This window comes from Sinocyclocheilus rhinocerous, unplaced genomic scaffold (genome assembly GCF_001515625.1).
Source record: "Sinocyclocheilus rhinocerous isolate Xijiao unplaced genomic scaffold, SAMN03320098_v1.1 scaffold1325, whole genome shotgun sequence".
Classification (NCBI taxonomy): Eukaryota; Metazoa; Chordata; class Actinopteri; order Cypriniformes; family Cyprinidae; genus Sinocyclocheilus; species Sinocyclocheilus rhinocerous.
This window is the reverse complement of record NW_015659004.1, coordinates 654673-675738: the sequence shown is the minus strand read 5'-3', so window position 1 is coordinate 675738 and position 21066 is coordinate 654673. Positions and strand designations below refer to the sequence as shown.

Sequence of the window (21066 nt, the reverse complement as noted above, 5' to 3'; positions counted from 1 at the left end):
ATCAGGATATACATATTCAGATTGGCGCCTGGATCGGATTCAACGGCAGAAACAATAAATACCTCCTCCATCTCAACCTCTTTTCCACTGCTGGCTGCTCTGACATGTTCACTTTATCTTTCTATAAAAGTCTCTCTGAGCCTCCAACAGCCCCAATTTATTCATCACTCCATTGGCTGCCTCATGCATATGCATGCCCCCTTTCGCCCAATCATGTAAGGCGCACACCTGTCAGATAAGCTCATTGAAAGAATATTCGTAGCTGTTTCTAATAAGAGTGCGAGTTGAGGTATAAATATTCATAGCACATCTTTTGGTGAAAAAGATCTCAGGGCAGAGAATAATATTTGTGTTTTTGGATCAAAGAGTAGGGATGTTAAGGAGGCTGAGGATGTTTAAGCCCACTGACCTTCTGGAAACATTGGAAACTAAGAGTCGTGATGATCAGATAAAACGCCAATGATTTGCCAAAAAAAAGGCTGAGAGCCAACTTGCTACTCTGTGAATAAATGTGTATAGAAACTGTTAGAATTCAATTGTACAAATTTCTAAATTTGTCCACCCTCTTACTGAGAGATACAAAGAAAACATTTAACTAAATAGGCAAAAAGACAACTTTAGAGTGTCTACAACAGGGCTGATGTGTCACTAAAGGCTGCATTTAAACTTCTTCTGCGACAAAGTCTTATGTAGGTGTCTGTTGATGAAAATGTCACAGAGGCAGTTCCAACTGTGATTTTTGGATTTGTAATGTATTTCTGATTTCATACTGACTCTTTCCAAATATTTCTTAATCAAACCTAGCCATCACATGCTCCATCAGAGTTTTATCTATGATTTAGCCACTTAAAACCTTCAGTAAATCAGTTAGAACTATTGGGGAATGTCACTAAATCAAGACCAGAGAGGTCACTTTGATGAAGATACTATAATATGGCCAGCAGCATACATATGTCTTTAATTGTAGCGTGACTAATATTTAAAAGTTAAGTTGTGTAGGTTGAGTGTGTGTATATAACTAATTGAAAAATGAATAGAAAAAAATGCAATGTTAAATGATAAGAGACAATCAACTTATTGGTAAAGGCATCATCTGATCTTTACAACAGCCTTGAAAGCCTAACTTAAATATATAAATAATTAGTATAGCAATAATGATACAGAGGAACAATAGGCCTATGACTGGAACTTTCAGCGTGATTTATTCCAGTTGATGAGCAATAAAAAAACATTGGGTCTCATTCACTAACCAGGCGTACATACAAGTTTGTGTGTGAAAGCTGCATGTGAACATTTTTACAAACAAATTATGATTCATTCAATAACTTTCATACTAAAATTTGTTCAAAATCTATGATTCATTTTCAGAATGATAGCTATATGATAGCTATAACCATACAGTTTTTAAAAAAACTCTACAAGAATAACAAAGTTAATAAAAGAACTATAATGATAACAACACAGTACTGTGTATGAGCATTCTCACAAAAAAAAAAATATCATGATTCTTACTACATGCACACTGTTTAAGGATCTTGCTGTGCGTGCTTTCAGGCAAGAGTGTGTTTTTCGAGAGCATCGAAAGGTTGTAAAAATATAGGTTGTGCAAAAACTCCCTATATGGAGATAGTTAGGGAAAAAAAAAAAAAAAAAAACTTGCACACACATACATAACTCATTTTAGATTACTCCAAATTCACTGACATTAGAACAAGGTTAAGAAAAATTATTGTGCACATACATGTGTTGTGAATTAGGCAGAAATGATTTGTGAGAATTTCTGTGTATAGATATATGAATAATCCACACAGTTCAGAAAAACGTGGATGAGACCCACTGACAGCCAATCAAAATCCATGGTACTTTAAAGCATTAGTTGTGAGAACATGACTGCAACAGTGTGCTTAAAATAAACAAGTGGAATATAGTTATCATTGAACAATATAGTTTTTACTTTTGGGTTCTCAAATTTGATGATGTTTTTAAATTTGATTGCTGAACTGGCATATGTACAGTAATTCATACATAAGCTTGTAGCTGTACTTGACTAGACATAACTGCCCAGAGGCATTGAAAAAAATGCTTTAAAAAGAGATTTGCTTTAAAAGAGATCTGGTATTATACAAGACAAAAATGAGCTGACTGCAGTATGTAATTCAACGATATGCCTGAATTCAGATCTGTCAAGCTCTTTCTCTTCAGGGCATTTCAGTAAAATAATACTTAAAAATCTGTCTGAACCTGCATGTATAGTAACACCAATCATCTTACCCAGCACGGAGAGGTACGCTTTGGCCTCAGTGCTCTTTTGACTGCTGTTTCTGAGCGCAGCCTCACACACGTACAGACCAACGTCCGCTGAGGTGGGGTTACTGATGACCAGCCTGCGACCGAATGAGTCCACTCCTGCTGTTAGTCTCACCCCATTACGCTTCCAGAACACCTGCAGCCTGTCAAGAGATCTGCTCCGCGGACACACACAAAACACAGCACATTAACTGCCATACTGAAATTAATACTCAAGCCAAGAATTATGAAGAGCACAGCAACTATGTGTTATGTGTTAAATATGCAAGAAAAATACATACACTACAAGGTCAAAAATATGTGGGCACCCTGAATTAACAGGTTGGCTAGGCCCCAAATTCAAGCCGAGACAAATTGTAATGTTTAAAGCCAACTTTTGTGGGTTTTAGCCAATGTTTGTTAGCTTTGATGTCATATACACTACCAAAAAAATGTGGGGTCTGTAAGATTGATTGATTGATTGATTGATTGATTGATTGATTGATTGTTTATTTATTTATTTATTGTGTCTTTATCTGAATAAAAAAAAACAGCAATATTTTGAAATATAAAAACAACTGAAATTAACTGCTTTCTGATCTAATAAATTATAAAATGTACTTTATTCCTGTGATGGCAAGGCTGCAATAAAATGCCAAAAAATGGCAGTAAAAACATTTTTTCTTTCAAATAAATGTTGTTCTTTTTTTATTCACCAAATAATCCAGGAAAAAAATATATGTATCACAGTTTCTACAGAAATATTAAGCAGCACAACTGTTTTGAACATTGATTGATTGACTGACTGATTGATTGACCGACCGACCGACCGATCGATCGATCGATCGATTCTTTATTTATTTATTTATTGTGTCTTTATTTGAATAAAAAAAACAGCAATATTTTGAAATATAAAAACAACTGAAACTAACTGCTTTCTGATCTAATAAATTATAAAATGTAATTTATTCCTGTGATGGCAAGGCTGCAATAAAATGCCAAAAAATGGCAGTAAAAACTTTTTTTTTTATTAAGATTTTTTTATTTATTTCAAATAAATTCTGTTCTTTTTTATTTACCAAATAATCCAGGAAAAAATATATGTATCACAGTTTCTACAGAAATATTAAGCAGCACAACTGTTTTTAACATTGATCAGAAATGTTTCATGAGCACCAAATCAGCAAATTACGATATTTTTTAAGATTCATGTGACACTGGAGACTAGAATAATGGAAGATTTAGCTTTGAAATAAATGACATTAAATATATTAAAAAAATTATTTTTAGTTTTTTTTATATATTTTACACTGTAATAATATTTCACAATGCTCCTGTTTTTTTTGTATCAAATAAATAAAAAAATAAAAAAATCTTATCAACCCTTCAGCTTTTAAATGTTAGTTTATACGCAGTACTGTATAAAATGCTTTGTTAAAACATGCTAGCAACCTGCTGAAACATACTAGCAACATGCTAAATCAGGTTACCAACATGTAAAAACATGGTAGAAAAATGCTAAAGCATGCTAGAAATGCGCTAATACATGTTAGCAAAATGTTAAATCATGCTAGCATTGTGATAAAACGTGTTAAATCGCTTGCTAAAACATACTTGCAACTTTGCTAAAACATGCTAGCAACATGCTAAATCAGTTAAATCATGTTAACAACTTACTAAAACATGGCAAAAAAGTGTTAAATCATGTTAGAAACATGATAGCAATGTTCTAATATGTTAAAATGTTTTGTTAAAACATGTTAAAAACATGCTAAATCATGCTAGAACCACAACTGTATACAGTAGAGCCACTGATTCATGAACAAATCATTCCTTTGAGTCAGAACTTTTCAATGATCTGATCTTTGTTCAGTTCATAAAACCAGGCTGAACTCATGCATGAATCAGTTCTTGAGTTCAAATCACTGATTCAGTCACATTGATTATTGCATTAATAACTAAATGGAGGATAAAATTATCTATGAAGTATGAACAACAACATTTGGATCTGGTGTTAAATCATGCTAGAAATATGCTAACAATGTGCTAAAATGTTTTGTTAAAACATGCCAACAACATGCTAGACTAAATCATGCTAGAAATGTGCTAAACATGTTAGCAACATGTTAAAACACGCTATAAACGTACTTGCAAGATGTTAAATCATACAATATGCTAAAACATGATAACATCAAGTTTAATCATGTTAGCAACCTTTAATTCTCTGACTTGAGTAGCTATACTTTCAAACTTCAAGATTTTCAAGGTTATTTTGATCTAAGGCAACGCTTTGTCAAGCCATCATCAATGTCATCAAACATTATCTGCCTAGTTATTAATATAAGCTTGCATTGAATTTATTTAATACACGAGTTTCACAATTTGAGTTGAATTACTGAAATAAATGAACTTTTCCACGACATTCTAATTTATTGAGATGCACCTGTATATGAAAAAAATTCAACCAGTCAGTGCTCTCTGGTTTCAGGGGTTGAAATGGCTGTGATCGATCGATAAGAACATTGTTCCAGAACCAACAAACAACTGTACACGTCTAAATCAAACTGTGTGAAATGCAATGTCATGCTGAACGGCAAACAATTAACATAAATACATTAAATATGATCCAACAGAAATAAAGAATCCCACTCTAGCTCACATCCCTCACCTCTGCTGACAGAATAATTGTGCGAGTCTATCTATTCTCATATTGTGCTTCGGGAAATGCTGATTATAGCTGCGTGTTATTTTTCAGAGTGAGCTCAGAAGTACAGTAGCCTGAAGAACGCCGCAAATGAAAAGGAGGATTTGTACTAAGGGGAAAAGACAGTGTGTCGTGCATCTGAGGTAATGTTGCTGTCAGCCGCTTATACAGCCTCATGCACTCAAGTCAGAATGGTGTTTGACATGGTGTTGACACGGTGTTGTCTTCCACGGGTTGGTTTTCATCAGGCGCAGAGATTAGCTGCCTTGAGCATATCGAGATGGCCGTAAAACGATGTAGAACACAGCTATACAGGGACACACGAAGTCCACACACAAGGATAGGGGTCATTCGGTGAGATCGGATGTAATAATCTTAATCCAGTGTCTGTCTACATGAGTAGTGAGTGAGATTACGACATGTGGAGATATTAAATTTGTCTCTGAGGAGAATCCATTATCTTAAGCCTCTAACAAATCCATCTAAACACACAGTACAAGAGAGATTACACACACACACACACACACACACACACACACACACAGAGGAAGACAGCATGGGTGACAGCAGACAAGAAAGAGAGAGCACGGAAATAATTTTTTCTCAGGACTCTCAGCTGTGATTGGTCAATGTGTGCACATATTAATCAGTGTGAAACTACATATCATGCTGTGTGTGTGGGTTTAGCTTTAGGATTTCCCATTTTAAGGCCTGTAGAATAATTTCAAATGATCAGACAAAAACTTGGGTATGCATGCATATGTTATGTACAAAACGCAAAATAATTGGAGAAAAATAAGGAGATCCAATAAAGATAAACAAGAGTAGTTGCTATTTTTGGAATGAAATGCATGCATACTGCAAACTGGGTATACACTGAATACTACATATTACCAAAAAAAAAAAAATCATGTGAAAAGACCACATTATGAAATCATAAACATTTCTTATGATGTATGCTTCACTGCACTCATAATATTAGTACATTAAATTCATAAAAAAAATAAAATTCTCTTAACTCATTAAAATAAAATAAAATTAAATAAAATAACTTCTGAATAATTGAAACAAAATCGTCATTAAGGAAATGAAAGTACTGTAAATATACAGTACATGGCTTTTGTGACAATTACTTGGTTTATATTAATTAAAGGGGTCATATGATGTGATTTCAAGTTTTCCTTTCTCTTTGGAGTGTTACAAACTGTTCGTGAATAGATAAGATCCCTAAAGTTGCAAAAACTAAAGTCTCAAACCCAAAGAGATATTCTTTATAAAAGTTAAGACTCATCCATGCCCTCCTAAAACGCCTCGTTTAAACACGCCCCCACATGTCTACGTCACAGATATATTATGTAAATAAAAACTTTTATTTTTAATGCGATTAATCACGATTTATCGTTTGACAGTACTTATAAATAAATAAATATATATATATATATATATTATAATATAATTTGAGTATGGGTGGATTAGCTCAGATCATTTGGAATTTGATGAGAAATATGAAATATTTCAGTTCATATTGAGATGCCTGACTTGCTCTACATATACCCTTGTTCGAAGGTTTGGTGTCGGTAAGATTTATGTAATTTATTCCTGTGATGACAAAATTGAATTTTCAGCATCATTACTCCAGTCTTCAGTGTCACATGATACTAATATGCTGATTCGGTTCTCAAAAAACATTATTTTTACTATCAATGTTGAGAACAGTTGTGCTGCTTAATATTTCTGTGAAATCTGTGATGTATTTTTTTCAGGATTCTTTAATAAATATAAAGTTCAAAAGAACAGCATTTATTTAAAAAAAAAAAAATTTTTTTGTAAAAAATATAAAAAGTCTTGTCACATTTGATCAAATTAATGCATCCTTTCTAAATAAAACTATTCATAAAAATAGTACTGACAGTACTGTAGGTAATGTGTATATACAGTGCATATATAAAGTATAACATGAGAGAGAGTTATTCTTCAGAAGGCAGCTTTATCATTAGCTCATCATCCTGTCATACTGCAAGCTAGTATTAACATTTAAGTGAACGTCTCTCCCTCTCACTGTCTCTGTTGCTCTGTCTCACACAACAACCTCAGCAACTGCTGTACTTTAATTGGTTTTACATTAGACAGGTGTCGTAGGAGCAGTCACACTGCCAAAATGCCTGACACTGCCAAAACTCAAGAAATAGCAAGTGAAACATTATTAGTACACATTATGAAATAATAAACATTCCAAACTAAACAAGCTGTGCTGAATTGTTGTCACACGACTTCATTACATGCATTTTTAATCTAGTTTCATATGAAAATATCTTAACAGTAAGCTCTGGCCTAGTGGCAGCACACATGCTTTGACACAATGTGGGTTTTCCAATCCTGTCCTCTAGAGCAGTGTTTCCTTGTACCGAATATCTATACTTTTCAAATTATCATATTGAAGTTAGAAATTCAAATATTGTGGCAAAATTAATTTTGTAGGGTGCCACAAGTTTGTTAAAATTTCCAAAGGGTGCCGCGACTAAAAAAAGGTTGGGAAACACTGCTCTAGAGTAACACAAGTGTCTCTCTCAAGGACACAACAGTGATTAGGAAGGGAATTGAATGATTCTGGTTTTGATTCTGATTGCAATTAATGTACACCAAATACACAAAATAATGTTCTTTTTAGCAACATCATATGACCCCTTTAATGATTCTTTTAGTACATCTGAGGCAGGGTTATTACAGTTAAATAAAACTAAAACCATAAAAAACTTACATTTATTTTACTTAGGCTAGTTGCCTCAGCAACATTTCTCATTTTCATTTAGTTTAACTTGATGTATTAAAACAACTAAAACTGAAATAAAGTAACACTGTAAAAAAAAGATTTTTTTGAAGTTCAAAGATTGTTGGAGAAAAAATATTAGAGACCTATTGTAATAATACTCTTACAGTATTTCTAATTCAAAATTGATTTTAGTGCGATTTCAATTTTTCCTTTCTCTTTGGAGTGTTACAAGCTCTTGGTGCATAAAGAAGATCTGTAAAGTTGCAAAGACTAAAGTCTCAAATCCAAAGAGATATTCTTTATAAAAGTTAAAAGTCAACCACGCCTACCTAAAACGTCTCGTTCTAACACGCCCCCACATGTCTACGTCACTGTGTGGGAAGATTTGCATAACACTGCCCAAATGTTCACGCAAAGAAAGAAGGCATAAACCGCATAAACACATTTCATTACCCCAAATACACAAAATAATGTTCTTTTTAGCAACATCATATGACCCCTTTAATGATTCTTTTAGTACATCTGAGGCAGGGTTATTACAGTTAAATAAAACTAAAACCATAAAAAACTTACATTTATTTTACTTAGGCTAGTTGCCTCAGCAACATTTCTCATTTTCATTTAGTTTAACTTGATGTATTAAAACAACTAAATAAAAATAAAAGTAACACTGTAAAAAAAAGATTTTTTGAAGTTCAAAGATTGTTGGAGAAAAAATATTAGAGACCTATTGTAATAATACTCTTACAGTATTTCTAATTCAAAATTGATTTTAGTATTTCTAATTCAAAACATGTTTAATACAATACTTCTTTGTAATTGTAAACATTTACTAGCAATGCCAGTTTTTCCAGTGTATATAGATTGTATTATAAAATACTATAAATACTACAAAAAATGTAAACATTAAATAAAAAAACAAAAAAATAAAATAAACATAACTAAACGAATAAAATGTAAATTTAAAAATGAAAATGTATAACATTAAAAGAAAAAAACTAATAGTATCTCAGTACTAACATAACATAGCACTGTAAGAAAAGAATCCATAGAAAAATAGATATAGTCTTTGCAGGAAATTACCATTACATTTTCCATTAAGTTTACAGACATTTCCTTTAACCCTAAAACACGATTCAAACAACTGTGAAAAATACGGAAATTTCCTTCAAATTATCATGGTACATTGTTTTTTATTTTTATTTTTTTTACAGATTTTTCTTAGAGTGTAGTCTGAGGAACTCATATGGGTTTAAAATTGTCCTCATTTGTAAGTCGCTTTGGATAAAAGCGTCTGCTAAATGACTAAATGTAAATGTAAATGTAAATGACACAAAATTGAATAAATGATGACAGAATTTTACGACAAACAAACTTCTTGACAATCATTCAGGTCATTTACATGTCTATATTTTTTTTACAAACATTTTTTTTTTTTGAAAAATAATGCAGCTGTTTAGACACATAAAAGTATTAAAAATCACCTCCGAATAACTTTTCACACTGGTTCTCTGTATTATGGGAAACATTATTCCCAGCAGTCTGCTGTTTTACATTGCACATTTTTGTCGAGTGAATGAAGTCATTCAGGTATTCAGCGCATACAAAAATGTGCACATTGTGCTTGTGATTACACACACACAATCAATTTCTGTGCTCCAATTGGTTATTCATTAGAAGGGTGTCATAGGAGGAATGTGAACCAAAATCTGTGACATTGCCAGCTGAGATTCATCGCAAATGCAATTTATCAGCCAATTATGCGAAGACAACAGATTTTGCCTTACGACGAAATAAATCTTTTACAACCTGCAAATTTGGTCTCAGGCAATGAAATAGTGTGAAAAATTGAAGTCGGCTTTAAGCAAAAGTTTGCTCTCATTAATGCACAGGAGGAACAACTGAGATATTAAAGAAATCTCCCACCCATTTTCTCCAGAAAACTTTACAAACACGAACCAGGGCGAAGCACAAATTGAGTGATGAAGTTTCAGGGAGGAAGATGATGTGCCAGGGCAAATGAAGAGCAGAGGAGAGCGGGGAGAGAAGAAAGGACACGAGAAACAGTGGATGAAAGGAAAAGAACAGGATGAGCGTGAGGGAGGAAGTGAGAATGAGAGACAAGTCATGAAAGATTTACATCAGGAACTGACAGAGGAACCCCAGCAGCATCAGATACATGAGAGAGAGAGAGAGAGAGGAATTGATAATTCAAAAACAAGCCCATGTTCATGCATGAGCAGAAGCCACACACATGCATATGACTACATATAATATTTGGATTGGAGGCGCATGTTATTCTGATCATCTGTCACTCTTAATCTCTGGATCTGTAATTGAACAGGAGATGCTAAGACATCAGGAAATAAACAGATGAACCCCAGCAGTCTCTCTCTTCTTCTTTCAGTGTCTCTTTCCATTCCTCCCTCCTTTATTTGTTGGAGTCAAAGAACTCAAACATCACTTCATGAATATCTAAATGAATATGGAGCAGCAAGGGTAAACATGTTTATCTCGTCATCCAGAATGGAATGTTTAAAACATCATTGTCTGTTCGTAGTTTAAAAAAATCATCTGATTGTAGTTGTTGTTTCTAATTTAGATTGCACTTCAATGGATAGTTCATCCAAAAATGTTGGAAAAATCACCCTCATTTGATTCCAAACCTGACTTTTTTCTTGGGACACATTAACAAGTTATGTGGTTTACTGTTTTTGTCCATACAATGGAAGTTTAATGTTGTTTTGACCTCAACATTCTTCAAATATCTTCTTCTGTGTTCAGCAGAAGACAAAGTCATATTAGGTTTGGAACTCTAGTTCCAATTCAGATTTGGTCATTGTTTCTGATTTCAATCTCACAGAATGATTTGAATTCTGACTATAACTAACATGTTTAGGGGGGGGGGTTCCTTTTATGATTCAGAAAAAAAAATACTTATTTAATGGACCAACTCCAAACTGGAACCTACACTACCAAAAGTCTGGGGTATTTAGAAATGCGGAAAAAAAAGAAGAAAAAATTAAAAAAAATCACTAAAATATGTTGTAATTCAAGCTCTGCTATCATAGGTGTAAATAATTTTACAATTATATTAAAATAGAAAACCTATTTTTTATTCTAAATGTGAATTATTTCACAATATTACTACATCTTAATGTATTTTTAATAATAGAAATGCAGCATTGGGGGGCATAAGAGACTTTCAAAGACATTTAAAAATCTTACCGACCCCAAATTTTGAACAGTATTGATTTAAGTTACAAACCCAGATATTTTACCACTAGGCTACACCAAAAAAGTACACATCTGGTGGGATTACACCGATACATTCCTCACTTCATCTGGAACATTCTTTGAAAACACACAGCTATAACAGAATTTTTATAGCGGTCATGATGTGCTGCTTTCTGTTCGATTGACTTAAGTATTGAGAAAGAGAACGATGCTGTGATTGCGCTGTGAAAGAAGCATGCAAGACAGAGATAAAGGGAGAGAAACCGGGACAAAACAGAAATTGCAAAGAGATCTCTTTCCTTTCTCTTTTGCACACCAGCACCTATTGACCCTCTCCAGTTCCAGTGTCAATCACCTTAATGAACAAGAAAGCGAGGTAAAAAGAGGCCAAGTGAGAAAGAGAGGGATGTCCACTCCCTAGGTATAATTCCTGGCAATTTTTCCACTTACCCTCAACGGACCAAATAGCAGAGCTGCCTTTCGCTTTTGTCAGGTAATTCACACACTTAGAGTCAATCCAGTTTATTCTTCCAGGCCGCAGCAGGCAAGGGTGAGGAAAATAAGTCTAAAAGCCAGAGACTTATTTTTGTAGTCTTCCTGGTGTCTGGATGAATTCATAAGAGCTGGATCTCAGCAGTTCCCTTGAGAGTGCTAACAGACTTAGCTATTAATATACTTTCAGGGCTCATTTTAATCGAATGTATCTTCCTGTTCTGCCGGCAGAGATCTTTTGATCATGCCAAAAATGCAGGAGGAACGGCACTTAATTAAGAAGTAAGACCCAAAAGAACTTCACAGATCACCTTTGAACACTGTCAGTGAATGGCAAATTGCTCGATCAGAAAAACTTGAAACATCTTCTCCTAGAACTTTCGGTCCTTTCGGTTTAGTTTCAGCTTGAGTGCCTAGTGTAAAAAAGGATGACTTTCTAGTTTAGTTTTGAGTTTTGCAACTATTTTGTGCAATGAGACTCATTCAAATAGCTCGAGAAACTATTGCATTTTTCATAGAAACACAAAATCAGAATAAAGTTTTACAGTTTAACAAATGACTCGCACTGAAATTCGTTCTGCTTGTTTTTGTCAGGGTTCTGCCACTTCGGTCTAGTTTATTCATGGTTTTGTGACAGAGCCCTGACACTCTCGTCATGTCGTTGTTTTCATGCGCTCTCGTTTGCGTGTCCTGTATCCTTGTTTCATGTTGGAGCGTGGTGTTCGGATCCCGGCACTCATGTCTTGTTGGGTTTCGTTTTCGTGTCGGGGTTCGGACACTCGTGCTCCATGTTCTGTCTTGTTGTGGGAGCGTGCGGTCTCGAGTTCGCTCGGGCCGTGCGCTCTTCTGTCTGCGTGTGTGTTGTGTCTTGTGTAGCACGCGGTTCGTGTTCGGCTGCGTGCTCGCGTTGTCGTGTTGTTGCATGCAGTTCGTGTTCCTATCGGCTGCGTGCTGTTATGTTATGTCTTGTGCTGTGTAGCACGCAGCTTGTGTTTTTCATTGACTGCGTGCTTTCATGTTGTCATGTCTTGTGTGAACACGCAGATTATGAGTATTCTCTTTAGCTGCGTGTTTGTGTCTTGTTTTGTTCAAGCACATGGCTTGTGATTGTTTTGCTGGCCATGTGCTTGTGTTTTTGTTTTGTGTGAGCACATGGCGTTTGTCCTTGTTTCCTGTGTGCCATGTGCTCTCATGTCTATTGTCTTGACCCCGCCCATCTTGTTTCCCTATTATTGGTTCATTTGCCCCACCTGTCTTCCCTCGTTACCCTCCTCGTTGGGTCCCTATTTATTCTCCTTGTGTTTGCAACCCTGGGCGAGTTCATCGTCGAATGTTGAGTGTGTGCCTTGTGCCTTGTCTTGTCTTGTCTTGTCTTGTGCCTTGTCCAGCTGTGTTTTTCCCCCACGAGGTAGTTTTTGTTGTTGTTTTTGTATTATTTTATTAACAAAAGCCCATCTCCTGCACCACTGAGTCCTTGCTCCAGCCCTTTACCCAAACCCTGACAGTTTTTCATGAATGAGGCCAAAATGTCAGTAATTACCTGTGTCCTAACCAGCTGCAAATGTCAACTGAACATTTGCACAAAATGAGACATTCTGCCATTGGCTTGCTTTTTTCATCATAAAAACAGATTTTATGGACTGTTGTTTTCCATGATCTAAAAAGTACATCTTTTTATGTTATTTTCAGTTTCAGAAAAGTCAAAACCTTTTTGCACAGTGTAATTCACATTGTTTGTAAAACCCTTCATAAAAATTGTTTATAAAACCATATAACCACAAGGAAAATACAAAATGTCTTGTTTCAGGATGCTATTGACAGTCACAGATGGTTAAGTAGAAAAAAAACTCTAATCTAAAAATCCTAAAATTAAAAAAAATTTAAATTGCACATTATAAGCATTGAAAATCATTATTATGGGTTGTGACTTTCAGTGTTATTGTTATTAACCAAAAGTAAAACTACTAAAAAAAAAAAAAAAAACCTCTTTAGAAATATAAATATGAATATGAATATATATATATATTAAGAAAAACTTTAAACATTTTATTTCAGTTAATTGCCAAGCCAACATTTCTAATTTTCATTTAAAGGGGTCATATGATGTGTGACGGAAATGTTACGCCCCTTACCATACTGTGATGCCATCTCACGGCACGACCAGACAAAATCAATAAAATCTTTATGCACCAAGAGTTTGTATCACTTCAAAGAGAAAGGAAAAATTTAAATCGCATCATATGACCCCTTTAAGTACTAGATTAATTAAGCTAAAACTGAAAAAAATTAAATAAAGCTAAATAAAAAATATGAATAAAAATTCCAAATGTACATAACAAAATTACTAAAACATAACTAAAATTAAAATTGGAAATATAAAAATAAGGTAAGGCTTTATTTTAAGATGTCCTTGTTACACATGCTACATATACTTACTATTATAATAACAATAAATTATGCATAATTACATGCAAGCAACCCTAAGCCGAACCCTCATCCTAACCATATAGTAAGTACATGTAGTTAATTAATATTACTCAGCACTTAAATGTATAATTATACTGTAACAAGGACACCTTAAAAATAAAGTGTAGCCAAAAATAAAAGCAAATTAAAAATATTAATAATGCTATAGAAATAATACTAAAAAAAGTGTTATTTTTTAGTCTCATTGGTCCAAAGTCCTGCTCTGATAGGCTGTGATTTTGTCATTTCACGCAGCATGTTTGCTTTCAGTGAGGACAGAATAATTACTTGACACATCTGTTTAGGACACAGAGTAAGTTTTTTTCAAGGTAAGTACTCAAAAAGTACACAAAAAGGGTCTTAACAACAAGCAGGTCTTGAATCACAACTACTATACACTCCGTGGTTCTGGATTGGCATGGACATGATTTCAAGTCCCATGTGTCTGAGTGTGTGATCTGGTTAGCTGTCTTTAGAGAACAGTTTGGTGAAAGAACAGTTAGCAGTATCTATTGGCTAGTTATTTTAGTCACAGCATGTCTGGTCATGTTTAATGGTCTTCGTCTTAGTCCCAAAATATGATTTAACCCTGTATCTGAGTTCAGAGTTTCATCACTGATAAGATGTGATTTTTCCTCAGGTCACTAATGCATAAATATATTAATGTATAATAGCTCATTTAACATAAAGGTCCTTTTTGAGTGAACCAGCTCTGCACACAAAATATTTTAAACTTATACAGTATGAGCAGGGCTTCCATATCTGACCTCTTAACGTGCATGTTAAGCGACGTGTAACGGCATTAATTAATTAAAAGTGTCAAACTCATCCAGCCACAGCAGACCAAATTAAAGAGGTGAGTCTCTGAGGGCTCTCAATATGACTGAGTGATACCACAGATCTACCTTCAGCAACTGCACATGTTCAAACAGTCCTCCAGTCAAACTCATTACAGCTGTATATCCGTGAAGGTTAGAGTGTGATCTGAGATCTGAAGATATCTCAGTATCTCCGAGCTGTTTAAAGTTGTGTGGTTAAACTCAGCAATTGGGTCATGAGGTCTGTTACTCACAGTCATGTCAAGTGAGTAAACAACAGTTGAGAGCTTTTAAAGTTATAAACAACAGCAGGCGATTTAAGAGCCATGCTCATTTGTGGATTCATTTTAGTGCTGTCAAATGATTAATCGCAATTAATCGCATAAACAAAAACTTTTATTTTGGATACGATTAATCGCGATTAATCGTTTGACAGCACTAATTCATTTAATCGTTCGCTCATTATTTATTCACTTATACATTTTGTTCCCTTATTTACAGTGAATCACTTACTCTCTTGCTTCTTAATGCACTCACTTAAATTCAACTGCTTATTAAAGGAAAAGTTCACCCAGAAATGAAATTTCTGCCATCATCTTCTCACCCTCAAGTTGTTACAAACCAGTATGAGTTCTTTCAGCTTTTGAAGAATGTTGTTAACCAAACGGTTGACGGTAGCCATTTACTTCCATGGTATTTTTTCTCCATATTTTGAAATTCAATGGATACCGTCAACTGTTTGGTTGCCAACATTCTTCAAAATATCTTCATTTGGGTTCGGCAGAAGAAAAAAACTCAGACTCAGATTTGGAAACAAACCTCAAAACTCAGATTTGGAACAACCAAAAGGATGAGTGAATGATGACAGAATTTTTCATTTTTGGGTGAACTATTCCTTTAACTTATTCACTCACTCATTCACGCACTCCAATTCATCCAGCCGTTGTTATAAACAACAGCAGGCAATTTAAGAGTCACACTCATTTGTGGATTCATTTTATCATTCATTCACTTATTTATTCCTTTGTTCATTCATTCACTTCCAACTTTCTCTATTTACTAAGTGAATCACTAATTCATTAACTTCTTAACTCTTTCCTCCCCAACATTTTTTTTTTTTAAGTTACCAGCCAGCACCAGCATTATTGATAATTTTCACAAAAGCTTCATGGCCCCCAGAATCTAAACATACAATATATCAAACAACAGAGGCTCTGCTTTTAAACAAAACAAACCATTTTATTCTAACTTCATGCATTCTTTTTTTTATCAACAATTGTGAATGTGGGTAAGTTTCATTAAAAAAGCAACATTTTGAACAAAAAGTTGGGAAAATTGTCTATTTGTCAAAGACTAAATCCGGATTAAATTCAGAACGATTATCAAAACACAGATTTGCACAGCTTGCACAGTCCTATACCTCTTCATGAGTTCAACATTTCATTCAGTAATTTATGCTTCTATCGCTTGTTTCTTCTTCTTCTTCGCTTGTTTTTGGATCTGGAGTTTCTGTAGTATTTCAGATGATGCATAATAGCGCCCCCTACCATATAACAGTGAAAACATGGATTGCAGGAAAATTCCTTCAATGGCGGGGAAAAAGATAACTCGCTCATTTACTCACTTCACATCAACTGCTTTACTTATTCACTCACTCATTTGCTCACTCACTCCATTCATTCAGCCCTCACTTATATACACTACTGATTTTTTTAAAGGAATTTGTACTTTTATTAAGGAAGGATTAATTAAATTGATCAAAAGTGACTTACAACAGACTTTTATAATGTTACAAAGATACTGTTTCAAATAAATGCTGTTCTTATGAACTTTCTATTCATCTAAGAATCCTGAAAAAAATGCATCACTGTTTCCACAGAAATGTTAAGCAGCACAGCTATTTTCAATGTTGATAATAAGAGGAAATGTTTCTTGAGCACCAAACCAGCGTATTAGAATGAAGGATCATGTGACACTGAAGACTGTAGTAATGGCTGCTAAAAACATTAAAAACTGACCCCAAACTTTTGAATGGTAGTGTATGTGTCCTCATGTAGACCGCTGAATGTGGATTACAGAGGCTCAGGACACCGCCGCTATGAAGCACCCTGACAAACATGAATTAATCCAGTTTACTGTCTAGCTGCAGGAGTGACTCATAGGCAGCTTGACTCAGGGACACGTCAAATTAGACACATTCAAATAAAAGTGTTCTAGTGTAAATCCACATCGTGAAGGGAGGACGAGTAAATACAAACAAACAATCTGATACAAATACTTCTACAAACACTCTCATGCACACACATATTGAAGACCTTCAAGGCTGAGGCCCAATGGAGCTTAATATGGGAGATAAATTGCCTCAGACTTGACACTCAATGCAAGGTAAGAATAAATCCTGGTAACAGTTCAAAGTTAATTTTGTCAACTTCTAGGCGTAGGCTATGCTAGCATACAGATGGCATCAAAGCTAAATGGCATGGACTAAAAGCCCCAAAAGTCCAATTTGAAATTCCATGGGGTCTTTAAAAGTCTTCCTAAAGCAAGAAATAAGACTTTCTCTCCCACATATAACTGCGGTATAACTCATTTTTTGTAGTCACTTGTTGTTTAACAGACACTTTTTTATAGAACAGTTCAGACTAACTGCATGAGTTGCCCTGGAACAATGGATTTAAATGACACACTCAAACGCACAACGATAACAGAAAAGGATTGTGATTTCAGAAGGTTTCTTTGAAATCTATTCTGCAGACTTTATGTCAGAAGTCCAGACCCTTAAACAACACTATCATGAAGAAGATCCTGAACACAACACATCCTTATATAACACTGTAGTAGGGTATTAGTGTATTTTTAAAGGGAAAATCTAATGGAAAATAGGAGTTCTCTTGCACTTTGGAAATAAAAAAAAGATGTGAACTTCACCAGAAAGAAAAGGTTAGCCAATCATGAGAGAATTCACAAATAAAATCCATAAAAACAAAGGTATGACTGTTTTTAGTGCAAGAAATACAGTAACATTGAGTGTATCAGAACAATTTAAATTCTACTAAAGTGTGCAGTACATTTTATTAATACATTTTATTAATGAGTAAATGGGTGAATAATTTCTATATGTAGTCTAATAAATTTAAATTTAAATTTTCTAAAATTAAAGTGTTATTACTAAGCTAAAACAAACTAAATTAATTGTAAATTTAATTAAAGCTGAAATAAAATAAAAAATATAAATATTAGATGACAAAAATTATTTAAATGAATTAATATTAGAAATGTTGCCTTGGTAATTAACTAAAATGAAATAAGTTTAAGTACTACAATTACTGCAAAAAACTGAAATTATATATTTTTAAAATAATTTTATAAATTATAGCTAAATGGAAATCTATACAAACAAAAACTAATAAAATGACATAATCACATAATACATTTACTAAAATGAAAACTGAAAATATGAAAATGAAAATAATTCAATAAATTTAGATTATACCAAACAGATATGTGTGATATGTATGGATTTATGCTTGTTAAAGCATTATTATAGCATTGCTTAAAGGGGTCATATGATGCTTTTTGATTATTGAAGCACTGAGCTAAAATCAAACTGTTCTGCAATCTGTCTTGAGTTGAGTGCTATGTGTGAGGCATGAAGAGCTGCTGTTTTTTTGTATAGCATCCAAAATCAGTCACTTATCGGGTTCCTTTTCAGTTCCCTTAGAAGGCAGCTGCCTATGTAGACAGTACACAGCAAAGCAGCTCAGTAGATTTACAGCAGAGCTAGTATGTCTACAGTAGAAATTATAACAATTGTATCACTCAGGCCCAAAAACACACACTTACAACCTCCACAATATGAACAGAGAAAAAGACCCAAACATCTTTAGTGGATGGTACAGAGGGAGGAAGAGACTTTTCAGTAAACTACTCAGACATTAATGAGTCTGTCTCTCTCTCGTTCTTTCTTTATCTCTAATGATTTGGTTAATTCTCTTGAAGGAGACTTTGGCTCATGTTGTGCGAGTCGGCTGCCATTGCGAGATAAAATTTTGGCCTGCGTGTTCTAACTGGCAAAGACAAGGCCCCGCAGAGGTCACACACAAACAGACGGACGGACACACACACCGAATCAACACAGCCTTGTGCCTGTAATTGAAAATGACGGGAAAAAGCCTTCATGTTGAAACGAGGTGAGTAAATGTCTTCAAGGATGGACTTTATTACATGACAACACATGTAGACGAGGAGGAGAGGAGAGGGAGGACGATGCAAAAATGAACACACACACTAGCATCAATTCTCAAGGTGCTTGTAGGATCGGTCTATTAGAGCCTGTCAAATATACAACATAATTAACAGCTCACTGGTGTGAAACAAGAATATGTCCAACTGCTAATTGCGTAACCTATGATTGGACATCGTGAGTGAACTAGAGATGAAGAAATATTCGTAACTCAGTACAGATATAGCACAAGCAAAAATATGTATAGCTGCTCCAAAAATATACAGTTGTTTGAGTATAAAGCAATATTATGCTGTCAAAATCAAGTCATTTAAATAGGAATTCAGTTTTGCTTGAGGGGGAAGATATTTCGCATCAGGTTCAAGTTGGTTATGCAAATTCGGAAGTTGCTTAGTTTGAAAGTGACTTTTGTGTGAGCTGTGATTCATACATCACTACACTAATGACAATAGACCTTTTTGCCAGCCAAATTTCACTGAAATGTCAAAGTTTCTCCAACATTTTGCTAATGTGACTTGGATACTGTCCAAGGGAACAGTTCACCCAAAAATACAAATTTACTCATCTAAACTGTTGTTGTCCATCAAATGAAAATGATTTGGTTCCAAAACACTATTGGATTGTATAGAGGAAAAAAACACACTGACTGGATGTTTATATGATAATGTATTGTTAAAGATACACAAAACAGGAAAGCGTTTTGTTGTAGTTAGTATTTCATCACTATATAAATTCAGGTCTTGTCAAATTAACAACGAGCAGGAATTTCAAAAGGTGTGTATCTTTATCAAAACATTTAGTAGATTATATAAACAAGAGGATGTATTTCCATCCTCTTATCGTACAAGGAATTCAAAACAAGGTTTTGAAAGTTGCATATCAATCTGAAATGTAATGAACCTTGTTATAAGTTGGAAAACAAATAAACTTCACCTTCTAAAGCAACAGCAAAGTCAACTCCTTTTATTGAGAACATCCTGACAAACACTCGAAGGCAGGCAGACATAAAGATGCAATACGCTGAAATAGCTAACAAAATACTTGCAGGGAACCAACTATATATAACATTATTTGGTCCCACTATCAATAAGGCCTGCATAAAGACTATTAACATATTAATAGTGCATATTATAATCCATTATATGCCTGGTGACACATGAAAATTGGTGCTAATCATGTATTTAATGCATATTCATTAAAGTATGAATATGAAAGCACTATTGAAAAATCCATATTGTGACATACAACAGATTAAAAGATGTAAAAGACATTGCAAAAGCAAAATACTGTAATGCATAAAGGATGCATTTTTTTGTATATAAATATGTAACGGTGGGGACCAAGGGTCTACATTGAAAATCTGGGATTTCTTTTCATTTAAAGATGGATATAAACAAAGAACTGGGAGTTTGAAAATGCACAACGTAAATGAAGAAATATTTAACATTTTTCATTATTATAGGTCACTGATCAAATTTGGGACATTGACCATGTTTTAACTTCTTTGTAAAGGTCAGATGTTTTAATGGATCATCAGGTTTTGCAGAAACTTGTGGAGTCCCTGACATTTTCTTCACAAAATGTTTAATTTCAGATTAGATCTGCATAATAATTTGTCGATTTGAAAAGAATGCAAAATAGAAGCATTTTTGACTTTCAGATCCCACTGTGCTGTACATACCCAATTAGATGATTAATTACATCGACTTTATGGTTTTGATTGTGGAATCAGCGAAAATAAATAACATATTGCCATTTGAGACATGTTTATGTGCCTAGATTTGATTTTAGCATTCATGCATGATCAGCAACAACATAAAGCTTTGCTGCCTGCTTCTGATGTTAGTATACTTCATCATAACACCTCCTGTTCCATAACACCATCATCACCCATCACAGCAGGCCTGCATTTTATCAAATCGTTCCATTTGATTTGATTTGATTGAAACAGAAAAGCAGGGCTGTATAATACTTACAGATTAATCAAAAATATATTTAAAAAATCCTTTTAAAAACACTCTGGCTGAAGCAATATATTAAACACCAGATC

The 21066-nt window shown here is 34.2% G+C and overlaps 1 protein-coding gene across 1 annotated transcript in view; it reads right to left on the bottom strand.

The window, feature by feature from the left end:
• Positions 1-21066, bottom strand: part of LOC107723157 (protein sidekick-1-like) — a 214505-nt gene that overhangs the window by 86104 nt on the left and 107335 nt on the right. Inside the window, exon 7 of the mRNA XM_016531683.1 lies at positions 2272-2462. Coding sequence (XP_016387169.1) covers positions 2272-2462 — 191 coding nt within the window. The remainder of the gene's footprint in view (positions 1-2271; positions 2463-21066) is intronic.